The sequence below is a fragment of the Triticum urartu genome, chromosome 5A (genome assembly GCF_056163025.1).
Source record: "Triticum urartu cultivar PI428250 chromosome 5A, HENAU_Tu73, whole genome shotgun sequence".
Classification (NCBI taxonomy): domain Eukaryota; kingdom Viridiplantae; phylum Streptophyta; class Magnoliopsida; order Poales; family Poaceae; genus Triticum; species Triticum urartu.
In genome coordinates this window covers 93,750,824-93,775,303 of record NC_141877.1, presented here as the reverse complement: position 1 = coordinate 93,775,303, position 24,480 = coordinate 93,750,824, and the positions used below count along the sequence as shown (strand labels likewise).

The following is a 24,480-nucleotide window of genomic DNA, read 5'->3' as shown; positions in this document are numbered from 1 at the left end:
TCGCATCTTCCCACATATGCGTCTTGACACCAAAGTAATAGCTGGTCTGTCTTGTTTGGAAGAAGCTCTGGATTGCTTCAAAGAGGTTGGATTATTGCCTTTCGTCACCGACCAAGAGCACTGGAATGAAGAGTTGCTGCTCCAATTTTATGCCACACTTCACATACGTGGTTACAACAGAGATCCGAAGACTTGGGTCCTTAAGTGGATGACAGGAAATGTTCATCACGAAGCCAAAGCCTTTGATATCATTGAGCTCACTGGTCTGCCCACTCCTGGAGATCTCTATGAACCTGGCTGTCAGCTTCACAGTGAAGCTATGGAGAGCATCTTTCAGAAGGCTGAACCGAACATGAGTCAGATGCTCAGTATGATGAAGCCTTTGCCACAAGACGCTGCATATCCTAAGGAGTTCTTTGTTGAAGACATGGAGTATCTGCCAAGGACCATCTATCACATTATAAGGCGAACTCTCTGGCCCATCAAAGGACATTCTCCACATGCAAAGCTGGAAGGTGCAATGAAGACTTTGGTCTTCTATATTCTTCATGGCAAATGCTTCAATACACAAGACTTCTTCATCCGCCAACTTGTTGCATCAGGATCTGATCTCTTTGGCTTGAAGTTCTACGCTCCATGGATAATGCGGCTGATTAAACTCCACTCAGCTATCTCATATCAGCCATCTGCTCGCAATCATCGGATCTTTCTGCCTAATGTGGATATGTTCGTTGAAGCCATTTATCCAGAGCCTGCCAAGGAACCTCTTAGTCTTCAGAATGCGGAGCATCAAAATTTCACTCAGAACATTGAAGGAGTTGAAGCAGTCACTCGTATTTATCCTCTGGCTGGTACTACACGTGCACCTCATCGTGCTCTTACTGAAGCCACTGAAAGCACTATTGCCCAACGACCCAAGAAGCGATCTCGTGTTCTCAATGACCGAGAACTTCTGGTTGCTCTTCATCAGAAACAGGATAGGCATCATGACTGGCTGAAGCACCAAATGCAAGGCCTCTTGGTGGATGTCAACCGCATTCGCAATCTTGCCACCAAGAATGCCTTTGTTGCCCATGAAACCTGTTGGCGTACATGGAAAGGGCTGACGCTTATGTGTTCTGAGGATGATCTTCAAGAGGATGGCTTATCTGAACGTTTCAAGTTTGACTCCACACCTCCCCGAAGGGCTATGCTGCGACGAACTCCATCTCTTGAAGACTCTGAGTTCTCTTCCTCTGCGGCAACTGTGAATGCCAGAGTGATCGAGGACGAAGATGATGCCACTTCATCGCCCCCTACTTCTGCACGCCTCGACACTGCCCCAAGTTCTTCTGCACGGCCGAACACCACCGACGACCCTGCTGCTTCACCTACTCTTCATGGGAACGAGTAGATGCTCTATGTCTTCAAACCTTTTTGGTCCTCACTGACAAAAGGGGGAGAAGCATATGAGTTTGATAGTCTTCAAGCGGGTCCATATGGGCGGTTACTTTATGTTTTGCCTAGTGTTTACAACTCTCGTTTTGATACATTTGGTTCTTTGAGTTGTAACACTTAAACTCGATGGTCGTCTGCTACTTATTTGCTATTTTGTGATGCGATGATAAATTCCGCATGTGCGACGATAAATTCCGCACTCAGATCATTTTGCAGACTTCCTTTTTCATTATGCATGTCATTATCTTCACACACCTTTCATGCATGATGAATTGCCATCATAAGTTGAAGAGGATCTCCACAAGTACAACCTGCCATGTGCATTTGCATTCCAAAAGCAAATTACTTATATGCACGTCTTCAGGGGGAGCCCTTGCAACTTATGAAGACAATTCATTATCCTTTACAATTTCACATATTATATTCCCCGTTGAAAACTTCAACTAGTTTGTCATCAATCATCAAAAAGGGGGAGATTGTAAGTGCATCTAGTGCCACCCCTAGTTGGTTTTGGAGTATTGACGACAAACCTAGTTGAGGGACTAATGTGTTTGTGAGAATTGAAGGATAACACAGGTAGAAGTCCCTCATTGATTCGGTTTTCCTACCAGAGATGACCCCTAAAAATGTATGAAGACATTGAAGTCAAAGGTGATAAGTGAAGACATTCACCTTGAAGACTATGACAAGAGAAGACATTGCATGAAGACTATGGAGCGCGAAGACTTAGATCTTTCGTAGTTCTTTTTCTTCTTTGTTGAGTCATAGGAACCACCGTACTGTTAAGTGGGGTCCAAGAAAACCAGTCAGAATGACTGAAGTGATGCTTAACCAAAATCCTATGTCTTCGAGTGAAGACTATGAGAGGGAATCTTGTTCAGAGTTGGACAAGTCAGCTTTGCTTGTAGCCCAAGTAAAGTTGCCGTGTGTGTTTGAAATCTGACCGTTGGAACACGTGTCAGTTCCTTAGTGACCCAGGGTCATTTCGGACAAATCAGGTCGGGTTGCCTAGTGGCTATAAATAGCCCACCCCCTACAACCATAAACGGTTGGCTGCTCAGAGTTAAAGTACGGCTTTTGTCGTTTGAGAGCAACCCACCTCGAAGCCTTTGAGAGAGAATTCCTTGAGAGGATAAAGCCCTAACCACCCAGAGCCAAAGAGTGTTAGGCATCACTTAAGTCTTCTTGTCTGTGTGATCTGAAGACTTATTACACTTGAGGACTGTGAATCCTCCAGCCGGTTAAGCATCACGTTCTGAGTATCCAAGAGTCATTGTGAATCGCCGGTGAACGAAGTCTGTGAAGGTTTGGAAGTTTACCTTGAAGACTTACCAGAGTGATTAAGTGAGGTCTGTGTGACCTTAGCTCAAAGGGAATACGGAGAGGACTAAGTGCTCTGAGCTGTGTGCTCAGGACTAAGTGTTCGGGACTGAGTGTCCTCAGGTTTAAATACCTATCCGCCCTAACCAAACGTACAACTGTCACAACAGTTGGAACTGATCTACCAAACCTTTGTCTTTGTCACGCACAATGGTTCTATCCTTCTCATCTCTTTATTTACAGTTGGCTCTTGTAAAGTCAGTGCCTATTTGCTTTATCTATTTGTCTTCACTGTGTACATGATCCTTACTGCCTAGCTACTATTAGTCAGTGTGGTTTCACTTCATTGAATGCTTGACTATTGTCTGTCTAGTGTAGTCTATCTTCCGCTGCATGGAAATATGTTCATTTCTATCATTTGTCTTCGAAACTTCCATGTTTTGAAGACTTTCATAAAAATCGCCTATTCACCCCCCCTCTAGTCGATATAACACACTTTCTGTTTATGTACCAGCAGCACGTCCGGCCGACGTCGAGGTGGTGAAGCACTATCCTGAGTAGTTCTTCATCCTGTTTATGTACCAGCAGTGCGTCCGGCCGATGTCGAGGTGGTGAAGCACTACCCCCAAGCAGTTCTTCATCCGGTTTATGTACCAGCACCACTGTGCTGATGTTGTGTCCATATATACACGTATGGCTTTTTTTTACTGTAGATCATGGCAAAAAAATATTTTCTCTTGCAACATGGCAAAACATTACTTTCTATGCAACCATGGCAATTTAAGTTCATGGAGGATGACATTTGTAGTTTATGCATCATGGCAAATTATCTCTCTTTTGCAAGAATGACAAAGAAAATACTTTCTAATGGAACATGGCAACTTAAGTTCACGGAGCTTGGCAAATGTAGTTTATGGGGCATGTCAAATTCTATTATGTTACACCCATGGCATTTTAACTTCACACCCCATGGCATTTTAACTTCACACCCCATGGCAAATTTAACCTTACAACAATTGCAAATTAACTATACAACTCATGGCAAAATTTGATCATAGTCCATGGCAAATTTGACCTTACATCCATGGCAATTTAATTTTCGCAACCCATGGGAGGTTTATTTTTAGTGCATCGGAAAATTAACCTTGCAGCCATGGTAAATTAACTTTAGAGCCATGGCAAGTTTTGCTCATAGCCCATGGCATTTTTTTTACCTTTTCCCATGGCAATTTATTTTAAAAACCCATGGCAATTTTAATTTAAAGTCCATGGAAACTTAACCTTTAAACCATGGGAAATTTAACTATAAATCCCATAGCAATTTAACTCCACAGCCCATGGCAAATTTATTTTATATTTACCATGGCAAACCTACCTAATGTACCGTGAAAATTTCGACCATGTGGCAAAAGAATTGTGCATACTGTTGCCATCATGCCAAATAGATATATGTAATGTGACTTATAAACATTTTTTTATAACCTTTTGCATTTTGATCTTTGATTTTTCATTTTTTTCCAAAACTTTTTTCCATGCTTTTAGATGGCAAATTTCCAAGGATTTTTTGCCATGCTTTTTGCCTTGTCCATTTTGTAATATGTTCCATATTTGCCATGTTTATTAACAACACCGCAAAAATTAAAGTCTCTTTACTATTTATTTTTTTCCACGGCAATTTTTAGCATTTGCATGATTTTCTTGGCATTCTATAGTAACAATTTGTAAATTGTTGTTTTGTATATGGCAAAGACTTGTATACTACATAACAGGTCAAATTGTTTGTACCCTACATGGCAAAAACTCACTCATATCTCGTTCGTTTGTTTTTCCTGTTTTTTATACATAATAGTTTCCTTTTCTGGTACAGTTTCTCACTTTTTAATTCTTTTGGGTAAAGGGGATTGTGTTGGGCCAGGAGGCCCAAGTCAGATTGTTTTTGATGGGCCAGAAGTAGGACATCGCACGTTCATTCGGGACTCATTCCCAGTGAACGTTTCGTTCGATCAGGGAAGGGCTCCCGCCGAATGTTCGGGAGATGCTGGGTTCCAAATTGAAAGTAGGCATATCCACTTAAAACCAACTGCACTTCAATGAAGTTCAGTTCGCACCAGGGCCAACACCGTCACCGCGAGGTTCGGTGTTGTACACAGTGGCGGAGCCAAGGGGGGGCGAGCAGGGGCCTGGCCCCCCCTAACGATCGATGATTTATTCAGAAGCGATGCGTAATTAGCGACTAGACTGAGAAATCTACGTACCTGGCCCCCCTTAACCCAAACGGAGATTATGAAGAATTCTGGGGGAAAAGGCCCATACAAAAGCCCACTCGTGGCCATAGACTAGTACTTGGCTCCTGGCGTTACCCTAAATCAAGCCAACTCCAACGTGATTAACTTGTGACCTTGGGAGATTAGCGCTGCCAGCGGCCGCTGCCTCATGCCCTCACTGCTCGCGAAGTCGATTAAAATCAGGCGACACCGGCTCTGCAACTGGCGAATCATCCAGACTGCACTCTGTCAATCCTCTAGGGGTTCAGCTAAGGTTGGCACTATATATTGAGAACTATCTATCTCTACTGATCCCTATCATCTCTAATCTTGTGCGTGTTGAAATTGTACATTCAGTTTTAGTTATTTTGATTGATGGTGTGATTTATGATTCTAATTTAGTTTCAATTTGTTTCCGACACTTATTTTGGAACGGACAGAGTATGTTGTTTCGAGTTCTCGACCTAGTAATACTGTTAATGAGGCTAATGCGCATTTTTTTTACCAATCCCGGTTCAGTGGGAATGACTTGCTTCGAAATTATAGGATAATCTATAATGAAAGGAAATTGCTAGCAAGCAGGTTAACTACTCGTGAAATCACTAATATTTAATTAAATATTCATGTTTCATATTGTTAGGAATAAGCAACTTGTATTCCCATGAGGCCATAGGCCGATATATATATACATGTACAGGTGTGGAACATATGCAGGAAACCCCTTATACAACGGGATAAATACAAAGGGGTACATGACTTATATTATAACTCTAACACCCCCCTCAAACTCATGGTGGATGAACAACACTGAGTTTGGAGAGATAAAAGCCATGTTGTGCTCTAGTCTGAGCCTTCGTCAGGAAATCCGCCAACTGTAACTCGGAAGGCACATACTGAAGAGCAATAACCTGATCCTGCACAGCAGCGCACACATAGAAAGCATCAACACCAATATGCTTGGTGAGCTCATGCTTCACAGGATCGCGTGCAATGCTGATAGCACCTGTACTGTCAGATAAAAGCAGAGTCGGTGTAGTGACAGAAACACCAAAATCCTGAAGTAACCACCGTAACCAAGTCACCTCTGCCGTCAAAAGAGCCATTGCTCGCAACTCAGCCTCGGCACTCGAACGGGAAACTGCAAGCTGTTTCTTCGTCTTCCAGGCAATGAGAGAACCACCAAGAAAAACACAGTAAGCAGAAAGTGAACGGCGATCGGAAGGATCACTAGCCCACGTAGCATCCGAATAGGCCTGGAGCTGTAAAGAACTGGAGCGAGGAAAGAATAGACGGTGAGAGATCGTGCCTCGAAGATATCGAAGAACACGAAGGAGATGACTATAGTGAACCGAGGTGGGGGCAGAGACAAACTGACTCAGAATATGAACTGGATAAGAGATGTCCGGACGAGTGACAGCTAGATAGACAAGACTGCCAACAAGATGACGATAACGCGTCGGGTCAGGGAGAAGATCACCATCAGTAGCACGGAGGTGAACATTGAGCTCCATAGGAGTCTCAACAACGCGCTCGTCAGTAAGAGCAGCACGAGCAAGAAGATCCTGGATATACTTTTCCTGGGATATAAAAAAGCCATCAGAGGTAGAAGAGACTTCAATCCCAAGAAAGTAGCAAAGAGGTCCAAGATCAGACATAAGAAACTGCTCACTAAGACGGGCCTTGACAAAGGCAATATACTCGGGGTCATCCCCCGTGATGATCATGTCATCAACATAAAGAAGAAGAAGAGTCCGACCACGAGGAGAAAGGTGAATAAACAATGCTGGATCATGAGCACTTGCTAAAAAACCAGCAACAGTGATCACAGAGGCAAAGCGCTCAAACCAGGCGCGGGGGGCTTGCTTAAGGCCATAGAGAGAGCGACGAAGACGACATACCATGCCATCAGGAACAGAATACCCAGGTGGTGGCTGCATGTACACCTCCTCACGCAGCTCACCATTAAGAAAGGCATTCTTAACATCAAGCTGAGATATAGACCAGTGGCGTGCAGAGGCAACGGCAAGAAGTGTACGAACAGTGGTCATATGAGCCACAGGAGCAAAAGTCTCATCATAATCACGACCATGCTCCTGCTGAAAACCACGAGCCACAAGACGAGCTTTGTGACGCTCAAGAGAACCATCGGAGCGAGTCTTAACCTTGTAGACCCACTTACAAGTGATCGGACGGACTCCGGGAGGAAGAGAAACAAGATCCCAGGTACCAGTGCGTTCAAGAGCAGCAATCTCCTTTGCCATCGCAAACTGCCATTCAGGATGAACAACAGCCTGACGGTAAGAAGTCGGCTCAAGAACAGCAGCACCAGCGGTGGGAAATCCAAAGCGATCAACAGGCGGACGAGGACGAGAACGCAAGCCATAAGTAGGCTGAGAGGAAGATGACGACCCATCCACAGAGGCATCGAATGGTCGTGGACGACGAGTGTAATGCTGAGGAAAAGATGGAATAATAGAAGGAGGAATCGGCAAGGTAGAATCAGGGGGTGGCGACGAAGAAGTCACCGGAGATGAAGGTGTAGAATCCGGTGACAGGCTAGGAGAGGAGACCGGGGAGGAAGTCACCGGAGATGAAGGTGGAGAACCCGGTGACATGCTAGGCGAGGAGACCGGGGAGGATGGTGGCTGCAAATCAACTAGATGTGGAGAAGGAGAGGAAGTGGAACGGAGAGGTACAGTCTCGGCGGGGGTGATAGGTGAGTCAGGAAAAGTGAGGAAAGAGATATCCTGCACTGAAAAAGTCGAGGAAGATGGGCGTGGGTAGAAGGGACGAGACTCTTCAAAAGTCACATCTCGAGAGATACGCATCCGACGACCAATAGGATCCCAACAACGATAGCCCTTATGCTCATCACTGTAGCCTAAGAAGACACACTCAACAGACTGAGCGGTCAGTTTGGTGCGTTCGCGAGGGGCAAGAAGAACATAGCAAACACAACCAAACGAGCGAAGCATCGAATAATCGGGAGAACGATCAAAAAGTCGCTCGAAAGGAACACCACCCTGTAGAGCAGCGGAAGGCTGTATATTGATAAGGTAGGTGGATGTGGAGACGGCCTTGGCCCAAAAATGAGGCGGGAGAGAGGCAGCAATCACCAATGCACGAGCCGTCTCAAGAAGATGTCGATGCTTTCGCTCAGCCACACCATTCTGAGCATGAGCACCAGGACAAGAGAATTGAGAGAGAGTCCCGTGCTCAGCAAGAACACCACGCAACACCTTAGAGATATACTCGCCAGCGGAGTCAGCACGAAAAACACGAATGGGTGAAGAGAACTGAGTATGAACCATGGCAGCAAAACGCTTATAAATAGACAACACCTCAGAACGAGAAGTCATGAAATAAAGCCATGTGTAACGAGAGAAATCATCTATGAAAATAATATAGTATTTATGACCACCTTTCGAAGCGAAAGGGGCCGGACCCCATACATTAGAATGGACTAAATCGAAAGGACGCTTAGACACTGACTCACTATGTGAATATGGTAACTGAATCTGCTTGCCAAGATGACAACCCTGACACTCTAAAGAGACATCTCCTGAGACGGACCCCAGAAGGCCTCGACGAACTAAAGAAGACAACCGAGAACCACACAGATGACCAAGTCGATGATGCCACTGCTGGAAAGAACCAGTGACAGAGGCGACAGAAGCGGAAGAACTGGCGATGGTGGTGGCAGAAGAAACATGAAGCCAGTCCAACTCCCAAAGACCCTGAGAATCACGGCGGCGAGGGCCAGCCCCAACCAGAGTGTGCGTGTGACGGTCCTGGATAGAACAAGAGTCAACGTCAAGGATGACGCGACAACCAGAATCCGTAAGTTGACTAGCAGAAAACAAATTCATGGTAAGTCAAGGAACATGAGCAACATCAGGAACAGAATAAGAAGGAGTAGTAAGATTGCCTCTACTAGCAACAGAAAGGGGAGTACCATCAGCAGTGAAGACATGAATAGGAGAATCCAGTGATCGAAGAGAGGACAAAGTGGAAGAATGAGAAGACATATGAAAAGAAGCTCCAGAGTCCAGAACCCAGGGGGATGTACCTGACTGTGTAGAGGGTAATTGCTCAGTGCGGGAAGCATCAGTCACAGAACCGGCAGTACCCGTCGAGGAAGAACCTGAAGCCGCGAGCAGACGCTTAAGTCTCAGAATATCCTGCTCAGTCAAAGCAATGGCTGAAGCTGTCGAGGTAGATGACGAAGTCCCTGAAGATGATGATCGAGCCTTGCGCAGGTGTTTCTTCTTCGTGTAGCACTGAGACTCAAGATGACCATCATTGTTGCAATAGGCGCAATGTGGACGGGGGCGACCTGAGCCTCCAGAAGGAGTGGGCAAGAGCGGCGGAGCACTCGAGCGAGAAGGGGTCGGTGGAGCAAGTGGCGTAGGAGCACGAGTAGCGAGCACAGAGGGAACCTCCAGCAAACCAGCACCACGTAAGCGAGTCTCCTCAGCACGAATCTCAGAATGCGCCTCCATGAGAGAAATACGGCCACGAGCAAACAACTGAGCACGCCGGGGCTCAAACTCCTTACGGAGCCGAGACAAGAACTCATAGACGCGATGAAACTCCAAATTGGCCTGGACAGCCTGGCAACAGGGGCAGGTACGACACCCAGCACTACGGAGAGAATCAAGCTGGCGCCAGATAGCAGAACTCTATGCATAGAAGTCATCAACAGTGGAGTCACCCTGCTGAAGAGCATGCTCCTGACGGATCACAGAGAGGTATAAGGCATCACCAGAGGGCTGATAGCGCTCACGAAGATGGGTCCACATCTCAAAGACAGTAGAAAGACCCAGAAATTCAGAAGCGAACTGAGGCAGAACACTAGCAGTGAGAACAGCTGCAGCACGAGCATCATCATCAAGCCACTAGGTGTAAACAGACAGAGCACCATGATACGTCTGAAGAGCCTCCTCATAAGCCAAAACCCTCTCATCATAAGCACGATCAGCAGCCTCATCAGCAACCTTAGCCGCATCCTTGGCGGCCTGATTAGCATCCGTAGGAAGAACCGATGGAGTTGGCGGAGTAGGGGCCACCGGAGGAACTGGACGTGGCGGACAGCAGACCTCGCCAGAAAGAACACCCCAAAGACGGATGCCACGCATGTGAATGCGCATGAAGCCAGTAAACTCGGTGTAGTTAGTACCATCAAAGATCACCGGACGGCGAGGGATAGCAACATAGCCCGATGCAGCAGACATTTTTTTTGAGAACCAACGAGAGCACCAGCGACAGCAGAGTCGGGAACAACAGAATCAGGCGCGAGATACTGGTGGATCGGGCGACCTGATCGGGCGGGCCGGCGCGGGCGACCTGATCGGGACGGCGCTGGCGACTGGAGACTGGATCGGGCGTCCGCTGGAGAGGACGCTAGCGACGGGATCCGAGCGGGAGAGAGAGCGCTGGCGACGAAGCAGCTTCGAGCGGGAGATCGGCGCTGGCGACGGGGCAGCTTCGAGCGGGAGATCAGGGGATGCTGGGAGATCGAGGCCGGCGCCGTCGATCGGGGAAGAGAGACGGATCAATAGCACGAGTTGCAGCGTGCAAAAAATTGACCTAGCTCTAATACCATGTTAGGAATAAGCAACTTGTATTCCCATGAGGCCATAGGCCGATATATATATACATGTACAGGTGTGGAACATATGCAGGAAACCCTTTATACAACGGGATAAATACAAAGGGGTACATGACTTATATTATAACTCTAACACATATAACCAAAACCTCATCGAAATATAGCAAAACATCTAGTTATTGATGTAAAAAAACATCTAGTTATTAATAATATTACGGTGCTTATTTTTTCGCAATGACCACTTTTCTTTAGTCAACGTGGCTCCCCCCCCCCCCCCCCCCCCCCCCCATACTCAAATTCTGGCTCCGCCCCTGATTGTATTGTACACCTTGTCACGCCAAGTGTTCATCTTATACTCCATAGCACCCGAAGTGTGCATTGCTTGGTTCCATCGGCCAAACTTGATCCAGGCGCCAACGCACCGGACCTGCATCAACGTGTCCATCACACGTGTGCACCACTCGTAGTTGGGGAATGTGAGCCACAAATCATGCTCAGAGCCTCATACTGTAATTTGCTACTCAGTTAAATTGTGTGAAAGTGTGCTGCATATCAGTGAAATGAGCTGAAATGGAGTCTTATAAATACTCCCTGTCAAAAAAAGTATTACATTATAAGACAGAAGGAGTAATGAATATATAAAATATGGGAATTTTTTATAAGGTGCTAGTTCAGGGAATTTGACTTCCCACAATAAAGCCATTACAAAAATTTAGAGGACCCTTTAGTGTTTTTTGGACAACTCGCATTTCAAAGTATTTCATCCAAAAAAATTACACATATACACATCACATTTATACTTGGTAAATCATATATATTTTTTAACCGAGAAGTTTAAATTTTGAATTTTTCGAAAATTTCAGCCTCCATGGAGGCCGAACTCCAAAACGCTCTACTCCCTTTAAAACCATTATAAAAGCCCAATCTTTTAGCGAATACAATGCGGCTTGGTGTTTTCTATAATACAATGCCGAGCGGTGTCGGAAACTCGACAATGGTTGCAATAGTCGGCTCTTTTTCAGCGTGTTGCCTCAACTGGTCTGTAGTCGAAGCTACAATGGCGATGCCCGGTGGTGTAGATGACGGGCAGCAGGTTGTTTGTTCGGTTCTTCTGCGACGGCAGCCATGCCTAGTTCTCTGTCGCAATTCTTTGTCAGAGTAATGGCTGCGATGTCTAGTTGCAAGTGGCTAAGTCCTAGCATTGATCTTCATTTAGCTCCATGGGACTTCTACAGTGTGGATTGAGTCGACGTTCGCCTACCATAAAGTCAAAGTCGTTTACTTAATGGTGATGACATCACTAGAAGAGAAATGACGATGACATGCATGCTGTCTTGGTGAGGCCCTCTTTGTAATGGTTTGAGTGGGTATCTTTGTGTGCCACTCAGCGGTCGTGACGGTTTTTCACCCAGTTTTTCATAATTAACTAGGCAATCTAATTTTTGCTCGGTTTTTCGTAATTAACTTTACAACTCTTTTCTTCTTGCAGGATTCCTGCCATTTCAAAAATAATAATACAATGACCTGCACTTATCTGCCTCCTCTAAAAAAGATACGTGTACTGCAGTGCCCGATGGAGAGAAAAGATCTTCCAGCGTCTCACTCAAGAGTCAAGATTGTGCTTACAACTGTACAAGTAGAAAAGTAGGAATACTATAGCATTGGCGTCTGTACCATGGCTCTGAGAGACTATGCCCGTACTTTACAGATGTGCAGTTCTTTTTTTTTGCGGGGTACAGATGTGCAGTTCAATAGATGCTTCCTAGATCATGAACAAACCAGATTTCATGATCTAAATATTCACAAGCAATAATTGAGCTGCACATTTGTCAAGTACACGCTACTCCCACAAAAACTTGAAAAGGCTACCTACAGGCTAGTTACAATACAAGTGAAGTCGGAAGGAGCTATACAGTGTTAGATCATTTGCAAATGCAGCGTGTCATGGTACTATAGCCTTCAGATTATTTAGCAGCGACTTCGCTGCAAGCTTTTTGGCGACAATCTTATCAGGGCCAGTTTCTGTTGCTGTGTAGGTAGTGCCTTCTACCTGTACCTCCGCAACCACCGAAGATACTCCATCTTTGTGGGCCTTTGTGTAAGAACTGCTATAAGACCTGCGAGCACAAAATTCCTGCAGCAGTTTCACTGGGTCACGCTCAACCGTCTCCGGCGTCGCAAGAGGCTCCAATAGCTGTTTCATGCTTTTCCAAACCACCTCTTTGTCATACTTGCTGTCAAGATAAATGGCACCAGCTAATGATTCAATAACATCCCCAAGAACCTGTTTTGTTTGCAAATAAGCAGCAGGCAAAACGTCAGTATGTGACGTTAATGAAAAGAATCCACAAGTGGACAAAAATATAGGATGCATATGAAAATCTAGACACTGTATCCAGATTATAGAAAGCCTATAGAGCAACCACGTCTCAAGACTCTCAACAATAGTTGTTCCGAACACCCTGCACAGTTTTAGAACTTGAATTTGTATTTCAACTCATATTCTAGTCCAAAGCTAATGAACAAACAGCATGTTGAAGGAAAAGAGGTGATAGTTTTGTCATCAGCCATTGCCTTATCCCTATTAGATACGTGATTCAATAACCTGAATCGAATATTTGTTATCCAGGCAATGATGTGTATTTGCATACACAAAAATGTAAGCCAACAGGCAAATTTGGATCGGTAATAGGTCGCCTACAGTCGCACTCAAAAGTTGGAAGGTGATATTTTACAGATTAAAATAAGGAACTGCACAGTAACCAGTACCAGCCTAGGTTGGCTGTGAGTCTGGTGATTTTGTATCCCTGTCTTGCAACCATGGAATGACTGGTACATATGTTTTGAGGGGTTACTGAAAGAGTACAGGCAAATACCAGACCAAGCAAAAGCAGAAGTGCAAGAAAGCATGGAATGAATAATAACTGTACGGATCAAAATCATCAAACAGAAGAAGAGCACCTTGGGTAGACCAATGCCAGCTTCCCAACCATGTGATGGACCTGTAAATGGCTGCTTAAAATTCTCAAAGTAGTAAGCCATCCTTCCGTGCAATTGTAATGACGAATGAAGAATGTGCTTGTTTAGTCCTGCTTTAGCAGCTGCATGCGCATAGCAATTGTTGTTGACGGAAGCAGATCTAAGATCTGTCAACAATTCTGGAGTACATTCAGGGTACTGATTGTAGAAATATATAGTGAAGAGATAGTCCAACACAGCGTCACCGAGAAACTCAAGCCTCTGCACAAGGGCATAAAATTGTAAGAACATCACTCAAAGAAATTACCCAACTATTTATACAGCTTGATATAGACTTCAATTCAGCTACAGTGTATATTCTTCAGACTGCTACAATTGAATTTGCATACCAATAGAGTCAACCATAGCAACCAAAAGTTTCTATCAAATCTCACGTTCTCGCTAGTCGCTAGTCTTCAAAATGACTAATATAAACTTTTGTGGTGTCATCAAGACAACAAGAACAAGAACTTCTCATTCTTTCATCAGATTGTAGAAGTGTAGGCTACCATAAACTGGAAGGGTCCACTTTTTGGCACCCCAATTGTATAAGTGGGCTACCATAAATCAGCTGGGTCGATTTTCTGGCACCTCAGTTTCAGTCCAGCCCACTAAAACATTTTAAGTGCATCTAGTTATATCTGAAACATCAATATGCAAAATCTAAATTTGTGATTACATAAGCCAGACATGGTGTAGTAACAAAAAGATCTTACTCGCAGACTACTAATCTTATCTCTAATCTGAACTAAATGATTTTACTTATGAACAATGTAAATGGAGGATCTGCATGCAAGAATTCCACAAGGTACTGCTTATTTCAACAGTATCAGAGCCACTGCAGCTTGCACATGACACCGTTCACTGGCGGAGCTACAGCCAGGCCAAATGGCCATGGCCCGCCCAGCCAATAGCAAAAACAGTGAGGGGTTAAGATCAGACTGGGTCATGAGAGGACAAATAGTGGCCTTTCCTTTGTACTGGCCCGCCCAGATTCGATACTATAGCTCCGCCACTGACACCGTTACTTACCGTTCACAGTTATTTATCCATCAAGCAAACTTGTTAGGTGAGTCAATAATTCTCTTCTTGAATGAGCAAAAATATGTGTTGTATTTCCCGACATTTTTAAAAGGTTAATATAATATAATACTACCTCCGTCCTGGTTTATTGGTCCCCATTGTATTCTGTGTCAAATTTTGACCATAAATTTAACAAATAAAATGTTCATGCATGTCACCAAAAATTATATCATTGAAGACTATGTTCAAATACAAATCCAACTATATTATTTTTGTTGACATGCATTAATATTTTGTCAGTTTAAATCTTTAGTCAAAATTTGGCACAAAATACGAAGGGGACTGATAAACCAGGACGGAGGTAGTACTGTCATGTACTCCCTCCGTCCCATAGTATAAGAACGTTAAGCTTGAAAAACGTTCTTATACTATGAGACGGAGTAGTATTTCACTAGGCTTAGTCTTGTATCCTCAATAATTATCTTCTTGAATGAGCATACATATGCGTTGTTGTGTTTCCTGACACTTTTAAAATGTTAATATAATACAATAATGTCATATATTTCATTATGCTTAGTCTTGTATGGATATAGTTCAGCTGGATATTAACTACTAGTAGATTATATTCATGTATATCACAATATATAAAAACTGCATCAAATATTATTTTCTATAGACTTCATGCATTAAAGAAACTTAGTGCGGTTGCATAGCCAATTTATCCCACATGCAGGCACGTAGTGCCACGGTTACCACTTACCAGTGTAGCAACAGTGTTTATATCTTTGTACTTGATGAAGAAGGAAGTTCTATGAAAGATAAAATAAGGAGCTACTGAAACTAAGATAGAGAGGTCCAGAGGTTTTCATATCAACCTGATAGCATGCAGTAGCGCCAGCAGTCTGGTATGACCCATGTGTCAATGCTTCCACCAGCAATGAGGTATCCTTGAACTCATAACCAAGAATCATTTCCAAACTTCTCACATTGATGAACTTTTCGGATTTTAATACAATCTTCCTTTCAAGTGGAATATTGCTGTGAAATTCTATATCCAATCCTAATGATTTTAAGAAAACAAATGCAGCCTGTTCTCCGGCAGCACCAAGGTAGGCTCCAATCAACGCCTCAACTGTATCTGCTATTCTCTTACTTCTAACAGACATTTTTCTCAAAGTGTGCATATCATTGGAGCTTAAAAATGAAATTTTGCTGTTACCACACATGTCGTAACCAAGCCCTGGAATGATCCAACCTTTTGGGTTAAACTCTTCCCCTTGAATGTAACCCTGGCAACCAAACAGAAGGGGAACTAATGTTATCTAGCAACTGATAAAAAAATAATGAGCATATATGAGTCCTAATTCTGTGCAGTGTGAGAAAAAAAGATGCTAGTATATTAAAGAAAAAAGGTAGCCTGGTGCACGTAGCTCCCGCTTGCACAGGGTCCGACCACTTTGGGTCTTCTGTATGCAGCCTTTCCCTGCATTTCTGCAACAGGCTGTTACCAGGATTACCCGTGTCCTCATGGTCAGAAGGCAACAGCTTTACCACTGCGCCAATGCTCCCCTTCCATGCTAGTCTTTACCTAATAATAAAAGGGTGATCGCTTCTTCCTCCTAAATTTTCGTCCGTTTCGTACGTCAAGAAAATTTCGTCCGTCGTAAGTGAGACCGATCGATAGCTGAGCTATTGGGCCTTGGGCCGGCAGCCACGTCCTGATAAAAAATTCCAATAGAATAGAACCCGGACTCGAACCTTGCTGGTTCAACCATAGCTTCGACCCACCAACCATCTCATCCATCCAATGTTCACGTATGAAGATAGGAATTGTATTTATTATTGACTACCAACTGAGCAATGATTCCTCACATTATTAGTCCCACATCGCTCCTTCAAAGCAATTTTCATCAATTTATATACAGTAGAGAGTTGCCCAGAATATGAGCAAGACGCCTAAAAAGGACCGGAAATTGAAGGAAAGATGAATCCTTGAGGAGTGAATTGTGCACACTCCAAATCATACAGGAAAGAAAGATGAATCCTAGGGAGGGATTTTGGACGTTACTTGATTTCAGGAGGTATTAAAGTTTCAGAATTATTGAAGATTCAGAAGGGATGTGTACGCTGCAAATTAAAGGAAAGGACAGATGGATTTGGAATAAAAGGAAGGAATTGAGCCCGTCTTGGCTATCCTTAATTAAAGGATGGAGTTCAGAAGGAATGTGTGTACGCTGCACATTAAAGGAAAGATGGAGTTACGTGTGTGCTGCAAATGAAAGGATCAATTTGGCGTATTCATGTGCGTGCGTGGTTGTGTGTTCCGACCGGCTGCAAAGATCAATCAGCCTGTGTATGTGCAAAACCGGAGCGAGCCGGAGATCGTCTACTCGCGTGCACTGCGCCTACTGTACAATAGGGAATGAAGGGATGGTGACGGTGTTCGAGATGATTTACTAATTTCAAGGGTATGACAGTAAAATACCTTGATGTTGCTGCCTATGAAGTAAATCAATTGCTTAGTTTATCAAAGTCGCTACATGGCATTGTTCTTTTGAGGTCAGATTTCTCCTCTGCAGAAAGTAACCACAAATTTCTCCTCTGTAGGAAGTAATCTCATATTTCTCTTTCTTTGCAGAAAGTAACCTCCCCGTGGTAAGATTTTGTTTGCTTTTCCTTGACGAAAAAAATACAACTATTTGGTAATATCATTTTCTTAGTTACCAAAGGTAAACCGTCCGCAACATGCCAAATATGCGGATTTAATTCATGTGAACCAAACTACTGTATGATTTTATTCCTTTTTGCCAACTTGACATATGGCATCTTCGCAAATCATTTCCGGTAGCTTCAATCGAATAGTTCTCCTAGATTTTACAGCAATTCATCGCTTCCAGTAGTTTGATGGGTTTTTTTACACTGGAATTTTTCTAATCTTATGATATATATTTCTATTCCAAAAAAGTTAGTTTGTGTAGCAGACTGAAAACAATTGGATGTTGATGTAATGGTGGTCTGAGATTATTAAGTGTGAGCACATGTGCATGCATATGGGTGCTTTCGACTGGTGCTAAATTCAGTAATTAAAACAAGATCTCATCTTCATGAAACTAGCAAAGGGGTAGATTTAGAAAAAAGATATGCCGTGACTTTTTGAAGTTTGCCACCCAATCCAAGCATCATTAAAAATAAGCCTTCCTATTCAAAATGATGAAAAAAACTATTAATAATTTTCAGAGGTATTAAATCGTTTATCACACATAAAAATAATTGACCAGTTAGAATCTGACCTAATAAAATTGAGCTAGATATTATTTTCAAAATGGGGTGGTGCTGAAATAGAGAGGTGCACATTCGTGAGGTCTTAAGCAATGCTTGTCAGGGATGTGTGATATTGTTTTTCTCCCGTTGCAACGCACAGGCATGTTTTGCTAGTATATTGTAAAAGGAAAATAACAGTGGGGCGGAAGCCTTTTTCAGTAAAAGGAAAACAAACAGCATGCAACTTTAGCAGTGAATATTTTTTGTTCACATGGAATTTATATTTGTTTGCATAAACATGGAATTTGTGTTTCATTGCATAACCTGGTCTTAGCCATGTCATACCAGAAAGTAGGAACAGATATAGCAATGCCACGAATTGAATGTATTAGCAAATCGTTCGCTGCCCAGCCCCCAGCTTAGGAAAAATCTGCACAAAAGATGACAAGAAAATTGTATCCTCGATACCCTCCAGGAACAGCCCAGCTCACTCGTTGGCAGTTGAGCCACTGCTCAGATAGTGCATGCAAGTGGAACAGATAAGGGAAACCCCAGACCCACCAATGCTAGTGAGAGAACATAGGTCGGACCAACCTTCAGTTTTTGCACAAGGTGATGTGTCGGCTCTATATATTTGTTCCTTTGGCCTACGAATTACAACTGGAAACAGCACTTCCCTTATTTTTCCTAAGCTGTGGGCTAATGCGGAACACTGCCTAATGTTGAGACAGCAATTAGGTATGTCCAAACATGGTATGCATAATTAAATAATGGATGTGAAATAATTTTGGGCTCCATAATGCAGCATGACATTGCAAGAGCAAATATACTTCAGAACAAAATGACTAGCTTAAAAACAAAATTACCACAAGATTGTTGCTGCAGGCCAGCTGGCATAGAGCTGCATTGGAGATCAGGTTTTTCTTCATCTTGGTTAATGTTCCCTCATGCTGAAGCTTGTATTTGCCATACAAATGTTGTGTGGCGACGTACTTGAGGAAAGAATCCCCAAGAGTTTCTAATGATTCCTGTGAAAACTCCTCTTGGCATTCCTTGGTTGTTACTGCTTCTAGAATCTGTAAGTGAGTTGTAAATATATAAAGAAAATTCCAAGTATAAGAAATACGGAAGAATTCCAAGTTAAATATTCAGAGTCCCATGTATACTGGCTACAGCATCAAGGCACTCCACTATGGACTAACCAGTCTCAGCCCTATATATTATTGTAATGATAAACAACAATGAAAAATTAGAGCTTATGTTTCACTACTGTCAGGGCCTCCCCAATAGCTTTCGGTAAAAAAGAACTTATGTTCCACAATGGAAAACTCAAAGCTGGTATTCTTGCTCCAAACCTAGAAAAGTAGCACACTCACATTGACATGAAATATCTATTCTGAAAACTTAAAAAGGGGGGAAATACAAGTTCCCTTCTGACATGTAAGAATATATTAGCTATAAGTTGGAAATCAAACAGAAAATTTTGATCAGAAAAGGAACCTTCAGAGCTGGTATGGCGAACTGCTGCATTGTTGGGCCCAGTTGATCTTTCAACTTTGCTGAAAGAAGCAGACATTGGATGCGGTACATCACAGAAGGAATGACCGAGAAGCTGTACAGAGTATTATTAGACACCGGTGACATGACTAGTCTGCAGAGCTCAGGTGGCAACTCAACACCATGTGAAGTGCGCGATTCTACAACAAGGAAAGGTATGATCAAGTCAGTCATGAGCGCAGCTGTAACAAACAAGCTCTTCTAATTGAAGTATGGTCAACGTAAGTTACTCATTATGCATATTCAATCTATAGTTATGCAAAATATACATGCTTCCTAAGGCCCCTATTTTGGGAGGGCTTAAGCATGAACGGCTAGATTCTGTAACAAAGTATGATCTCATGATCGCAGCTGCAACAACCAATCTCTGGTAAATAGTATGATCAATTACTGATAAGGGTTTAATTCTAACTCATTGTGCATGTTTCATTAATAGTTATGCAAAAAGATATGCATGCTGCCCATGAAACCTAATTTAGGTGATATACAGCGCAGGCCTCCAGAAACTCCAGCGCATAGCGGGTGGTTAAAGCGTGCTGATAATGTCAAGAGAGGTCTGTGTAGACCAAACATAGCATGGGAGTAGTCAGTAAAAGAGAAATCTGAAGGACTGGAATATCACCAAAGAACTAGCCATGGACAGGGCTGCGTGGAAGTTAGCTAGCCACGTGCAAGAACCATGAGTTGGTTTCGAAATCTTATGGATTTCAGCCCTAGCCTACCCCAACTTGTTTGGGACTAAAGGCTTAGTTGCTGTTGTTGTTGTTGTTGTTGTTAAGCACGAGCTTAAAAAATAAAAAACATATGACCCTACTCAAGATGCTTATCACCTTCAAGCATTCCAACATAGGGGGCAGCCTCTGCTAATTCTGGGGAGTGAGGATGGTGAAGGCTGAAGCCAGTCACTACCAAGTTCTGTAAGAACCCCTATCCAGAAAGCAATTTATCCAAAAATTGCTGCTGCGCCCCTCTGTGTCCACATTTAGGCCTTTTGAGCCATACCTCTGATTCTATCGAAGTGTTGACTTCCTTCCCGCGCCACACATGACAGGGGGTGTTGAAGTGTGCCCTTTCCATCAGTTCAGACTTTTGGTTGGGTTGGCTAGTGCATGAAGCTTAACGGTACCACACCTGTGCGTGTATATATACTGGCCTATGGCCACCTCGGAGTACTAGTTGACATTTCCCTAACATGGTATTAGAGCCTAGGGTTTTTTTACCACACTTGTACGTGTATATATACTGACCTATGGCCACTTGGAATACAAGTTGCAATTTCCCTAACATGGTATTAGAGCCTAGGGTTTTTTCCTCCCCACGCACGCACAACTCCCCAGCGCGCCGGAGGAGGGCACGGTGCACACGCCGAAGGAGGGAGTGGTGCACACACCGGAGCCGGCGACATGTTATTTGTATATGTCAGTTGAATGTGCATGATGCTTTATCTTTTGTTCATGCAACTTGTTTAAAAAAGCTGTCCATGACTGCTTTTGAAATGATATGAAACGTTTTAATCCAAGTGTTTGAATGAAGTACGAAAAAAATTGGAGGCTGAGATATGGTGACTGACCAGTTTGCACGTCTCCAAAATTTCATGGAGCATGCTCCATATGCATTTTGGCGACTGCACATGGCAACTTTGCTAGAGTTGCTCGTATCAATTTGGCAACTCAACAGCAGTGGTTTCCAGCCCCTTCTCAACAAGATGGTCAGCAAATTTGCAGGCTAGATAACTAAGACCGTGTCCAAAGGCAGTAGAATCATCATGATACTGTTAGAGTACGTAATGGGCCTAATGGCCTGGGCTGGCGGTATAGCCGTTAGTCTTAGGGTTAATTAGAGATAGGGGTCGCTTGCTTAGGGGTCAAGTAAGCCTTGCTTGGGAGTCAAGTAAACCTCTCTACATAAAGAGAGGAGATGTATCAATCTAATCAAGCAAGAATTAAGAAGGAAATCCCTTCCATCTTGCCCGGCCGTGGGCAAAAGGCCCCCGGCCGGCCCTCTCGCGCCCTCCTTCTAGCAGCGCCATAACAATTTGGTATCAGCTAGCTTCGGTTCGATCATGTCTTCACCGCCGCCCAACCCGTCTCTTCCGCTGCCGGGATCCTCCGTTGCGCCCGCCCCCGCCGTCCTCACCCCGGAGGTGTCCGGGGCGCTGCGGGACCTAACCTAGGCGGTCCAAGAGATCCGCTGTTCTTGGCCGGGTCCTACAGGCTGCACCCGGCTGCGCCGCCCATCGCCGCTACCGCGCCACCGTGGCTGCCGTGGCAGCCGCTGCACCAGGCGGCCTCCGCCACGCTTGCCGGGCCGCAGTAGCTACCATCCACCGCCCTGCCCTGGCTGCAGTGGCAGCCGTCGCTCTTGGCGGCCTCCGCCGCGCCCGGCGCTTCGCCGCAGCAGCCGCTGCCGCTGCCCCAGGGCGTCCCCGCCACGTTTGCAGGGCCGCTGCAGTAGCCGCTACAGCTACCATCCACCGCCACCACCGCCCCGCCCTGGCTACAGTGGCAGCCGCCGCTCCTGGCGGCCTCCGCCACGCCCAGCGCTCCGCTGCAGCAACCACCGCCGGTCAGCTCCGGCCCCGCATCGACCGCACTGGCGGGAGTCCCGATCCACCAGATCAAGTTCCCGCCATTGCCATTACCGCTTCCCCAGGGCGTCCCCATCCAGCAGATCAAGTTCCTGCCATCGCCGTCAGCGCTTCCGGCTTGGATCACTACCCGCCACGTGTCAGTGACGGTGAGGCTGCAGGCTGCTGCGTGCGGCCTCCTACTGCGTCGGCGTGTGCGGGAGATGCGTGGTCTGCAGCTGCCGCTCCTCCCAGCTGCGCTTCGCTGCGCAAAGGACCTCAATCTCGTCCGCTGCGTCAGGGATCTTGGGCATGCTGTTTCCCCCGCGAGCAGCGACCTCAAAGTCTTCGACATCGGCGGTTGGGGGCCGCACCCCTCCTCGTCATTCTCCATCGCAAGCCCTCCACTCTTCTTTGTGCGGTGCAGACCAACAGCCGTCCGGCAGGGAGAAGGCAGGGTGCCACCGACAGGGGCGCGCGTAGCACCATTGCATTCCGCCGGCCGATGCGAGGGCGCCTCGGCTGGTCGCTCTTGCGACCACTTCCAGGTGGCCATACACATGCACTCCTTTTGTCTAGATGGTGTCCATGGGATCCAGGTGGCTGTACACGTGCACGTCTGACATGCGGATGGTGTCCACATTTTGTTAAGGGGTCCAAAATAAATCGTCCCAGTCCATTTCAGGTTGAGAGTAATAAAACAAGCCGAGATGTAAAAGGCTTGTTTTTAGGTGTTAGGTTTGTGTTGCGTCGAGTCATGGTTATAAGTTGGTTAGGCTGCAGCTCGAGGACGAGCTGCATGTCCAAGTGGGGTGTAGTGTTAGAGTACGTAATGGGCCTAATGGCCTGGGCTGGCGGTATAGCCTGTTAGTCTTAGGGTTAATTAGAGATAAGGGTCGCTTGCTTAGGGGTCAAGTAAGCGTTGCTTGGGAGTCAAGTAAACCTCTCTATATAAAGAGAGGAGATGTACCAATCTAATCAAGCAAGAATTAAGAAGGAAATCCCTTCCATCTTGCCCGGCCGTGGGCAAAAGGCCCCCGGCCGGCCCTCTTGCGCCCTCCTTCTAGCAGCACCATTTGCAGCACTGACTCAAACATTTCTTGTCAAACATAGTAAACTGGATGTGCGGCGCCATGATCAAGAAAATCAAGAATTTTCTTTGGCGGCGTCGGAGAGAGGCCAATGGGGGCAGCTGTGCGGTGGCGTGGCATGACGTACGTTGCCTAGCTGAATTTTTTGGTCTTGGTATAAAAGAGCTCAAAAAGTTCGGCCGGACACTTAGGGTGCGCTGGTCTAGGTGAACCTTCAAAGCCTTCGACAAAAATTCTGCTGAAGGATAAATGGAAAATTGTCATGTTGCTGGGCTGGTTCATGCCGCCTTGAAGGTCATTGTTGGCAATGGAACACGAGCCAGATTCTGGACTGAAAGGTGAATCAACGGTTCGCGCCGGTCTTAGTTGCCGCGGCCCTGCCACGCACATTGAAAAGAAGGACATTGCCTGAAGCCCTGGGGAGGTAGGATGGATCCATGATATCTCAGGAGCTCTCAACACGCAAGGGATCGTGGAGTTCATCGACATAGTCGAGGTCATCAACGCCCAATCCCCAATACCTGACACCAAAGATCAGCTCATGTGGAATGGGCCTTGTCTAAGTCATATGACTACACCGCACATTCTACTCGTCACACTTTCTTTGCCGGCCACCAAGGGAAAGAAAGTATGAACAGGCAGCGAGGCGATGCTCAACTCGATCATTCAGGGCCAGAAAGTGTCTGATTCTTAGTTTGGTGAGACCTAGGGGAAGACCAAGGTAGCAAAAGGAAAGCAGTCAATTTTGCATCGAGAAAGGACAGCCAGATGATGCAGGGGAAGACCCAGGTATGCAAAGGGAAGGAGCCCATTGTGCATGCAAAAAGGCTTGCCGGATGGCGTCTTGTCTTCGCAGACACAATGGGGAGGATGCATGATTTGTGAAAGTTGACACATACTAAAATTCATTGTTAAGAGAATTCACATTTTAGGACAGGATATGATTAGCTGTATAGAACCCCAGAAGGGTGCGTAGTACACTCTGATTTTACAGCATGAACACACACCAAGTTCAAAGTTAAAACAGCTTGAAGGTTTGCCACGACCCACATAATAATCGGGTCATACTCAGTTATAGACGATCAGAAACTGCAAATCAGCATCTGCAGAATGCCCAGACAGCGGTTGGCAGCACCCATGTAATATGAAAGAATGACTAAAAATACGCTTCTAATAAAGCATGCATGAGTCAAAACTAACCTTTTTTATTTTTATAATGGCGCTTCTGGAGGAAATTCCGCACTTCAACAGGATTCCTGGCTGCCAACAGGGGTTGACTTTCATGTGTTAGACTGAGTCCATGCCTGAAAAAGCAATCAGTGAGGACATATA

General features: G+C 45.0%; 1 protein-coding gene and 1 pseudogene across 2 annotated transcripts in view; both read right to left on the bottom strand.

Moving 5' to 3' along the window:
* Positions 1–8,396: 8,396 nt before the first annotated feature.
* On the bottom strand, positions 8,397–10,840 carry LOC147970442 (uncharacterized; annotated as a pseudogene).
* A 1,368-nt stretch (positions 10,841–12,208) lies between these two features.
* DCL2 (dicer-like 2) overlaps positions 12,209–24,480 on the bottom strand; it is a 38,514-nt gene continuing 26,242 nt past the window's right edge. The window contains exons 15-20 of one of the 2 annotated variants that reach the window (XM_048672562.2): positions 24,349–24,452; positions 19,435–19,631; positions 18,801–19,010; positions 15,549–15,962; positions 13,594–13,872; positions 12,209–12,916 (exon numbers count right to left, since the gene is read on the bottom strand). In XM_048672562.2, coding sequence (XP_048528519.2) covers positions 12,575–12,916; positions 13,594–13,872; positions 15,549–15,962; positions 18,801–19,010; positions 19,435–19,631; positions 24,349–24,452 — 1,546 coding nt within the window. In that variant the 3' untranslated portion in view covers positions 12,209–12,574. The remainder of the gene's footprint in view (positions 12,917–13,593; positions 13,873–15,548; positions 15,963–18,800; positions 19,011–19,434; positions 19,632–24,348; positions 24,453–24,480) is intronic. The other variant, XM_048672563.2, reaches the window with a different exon arrangement.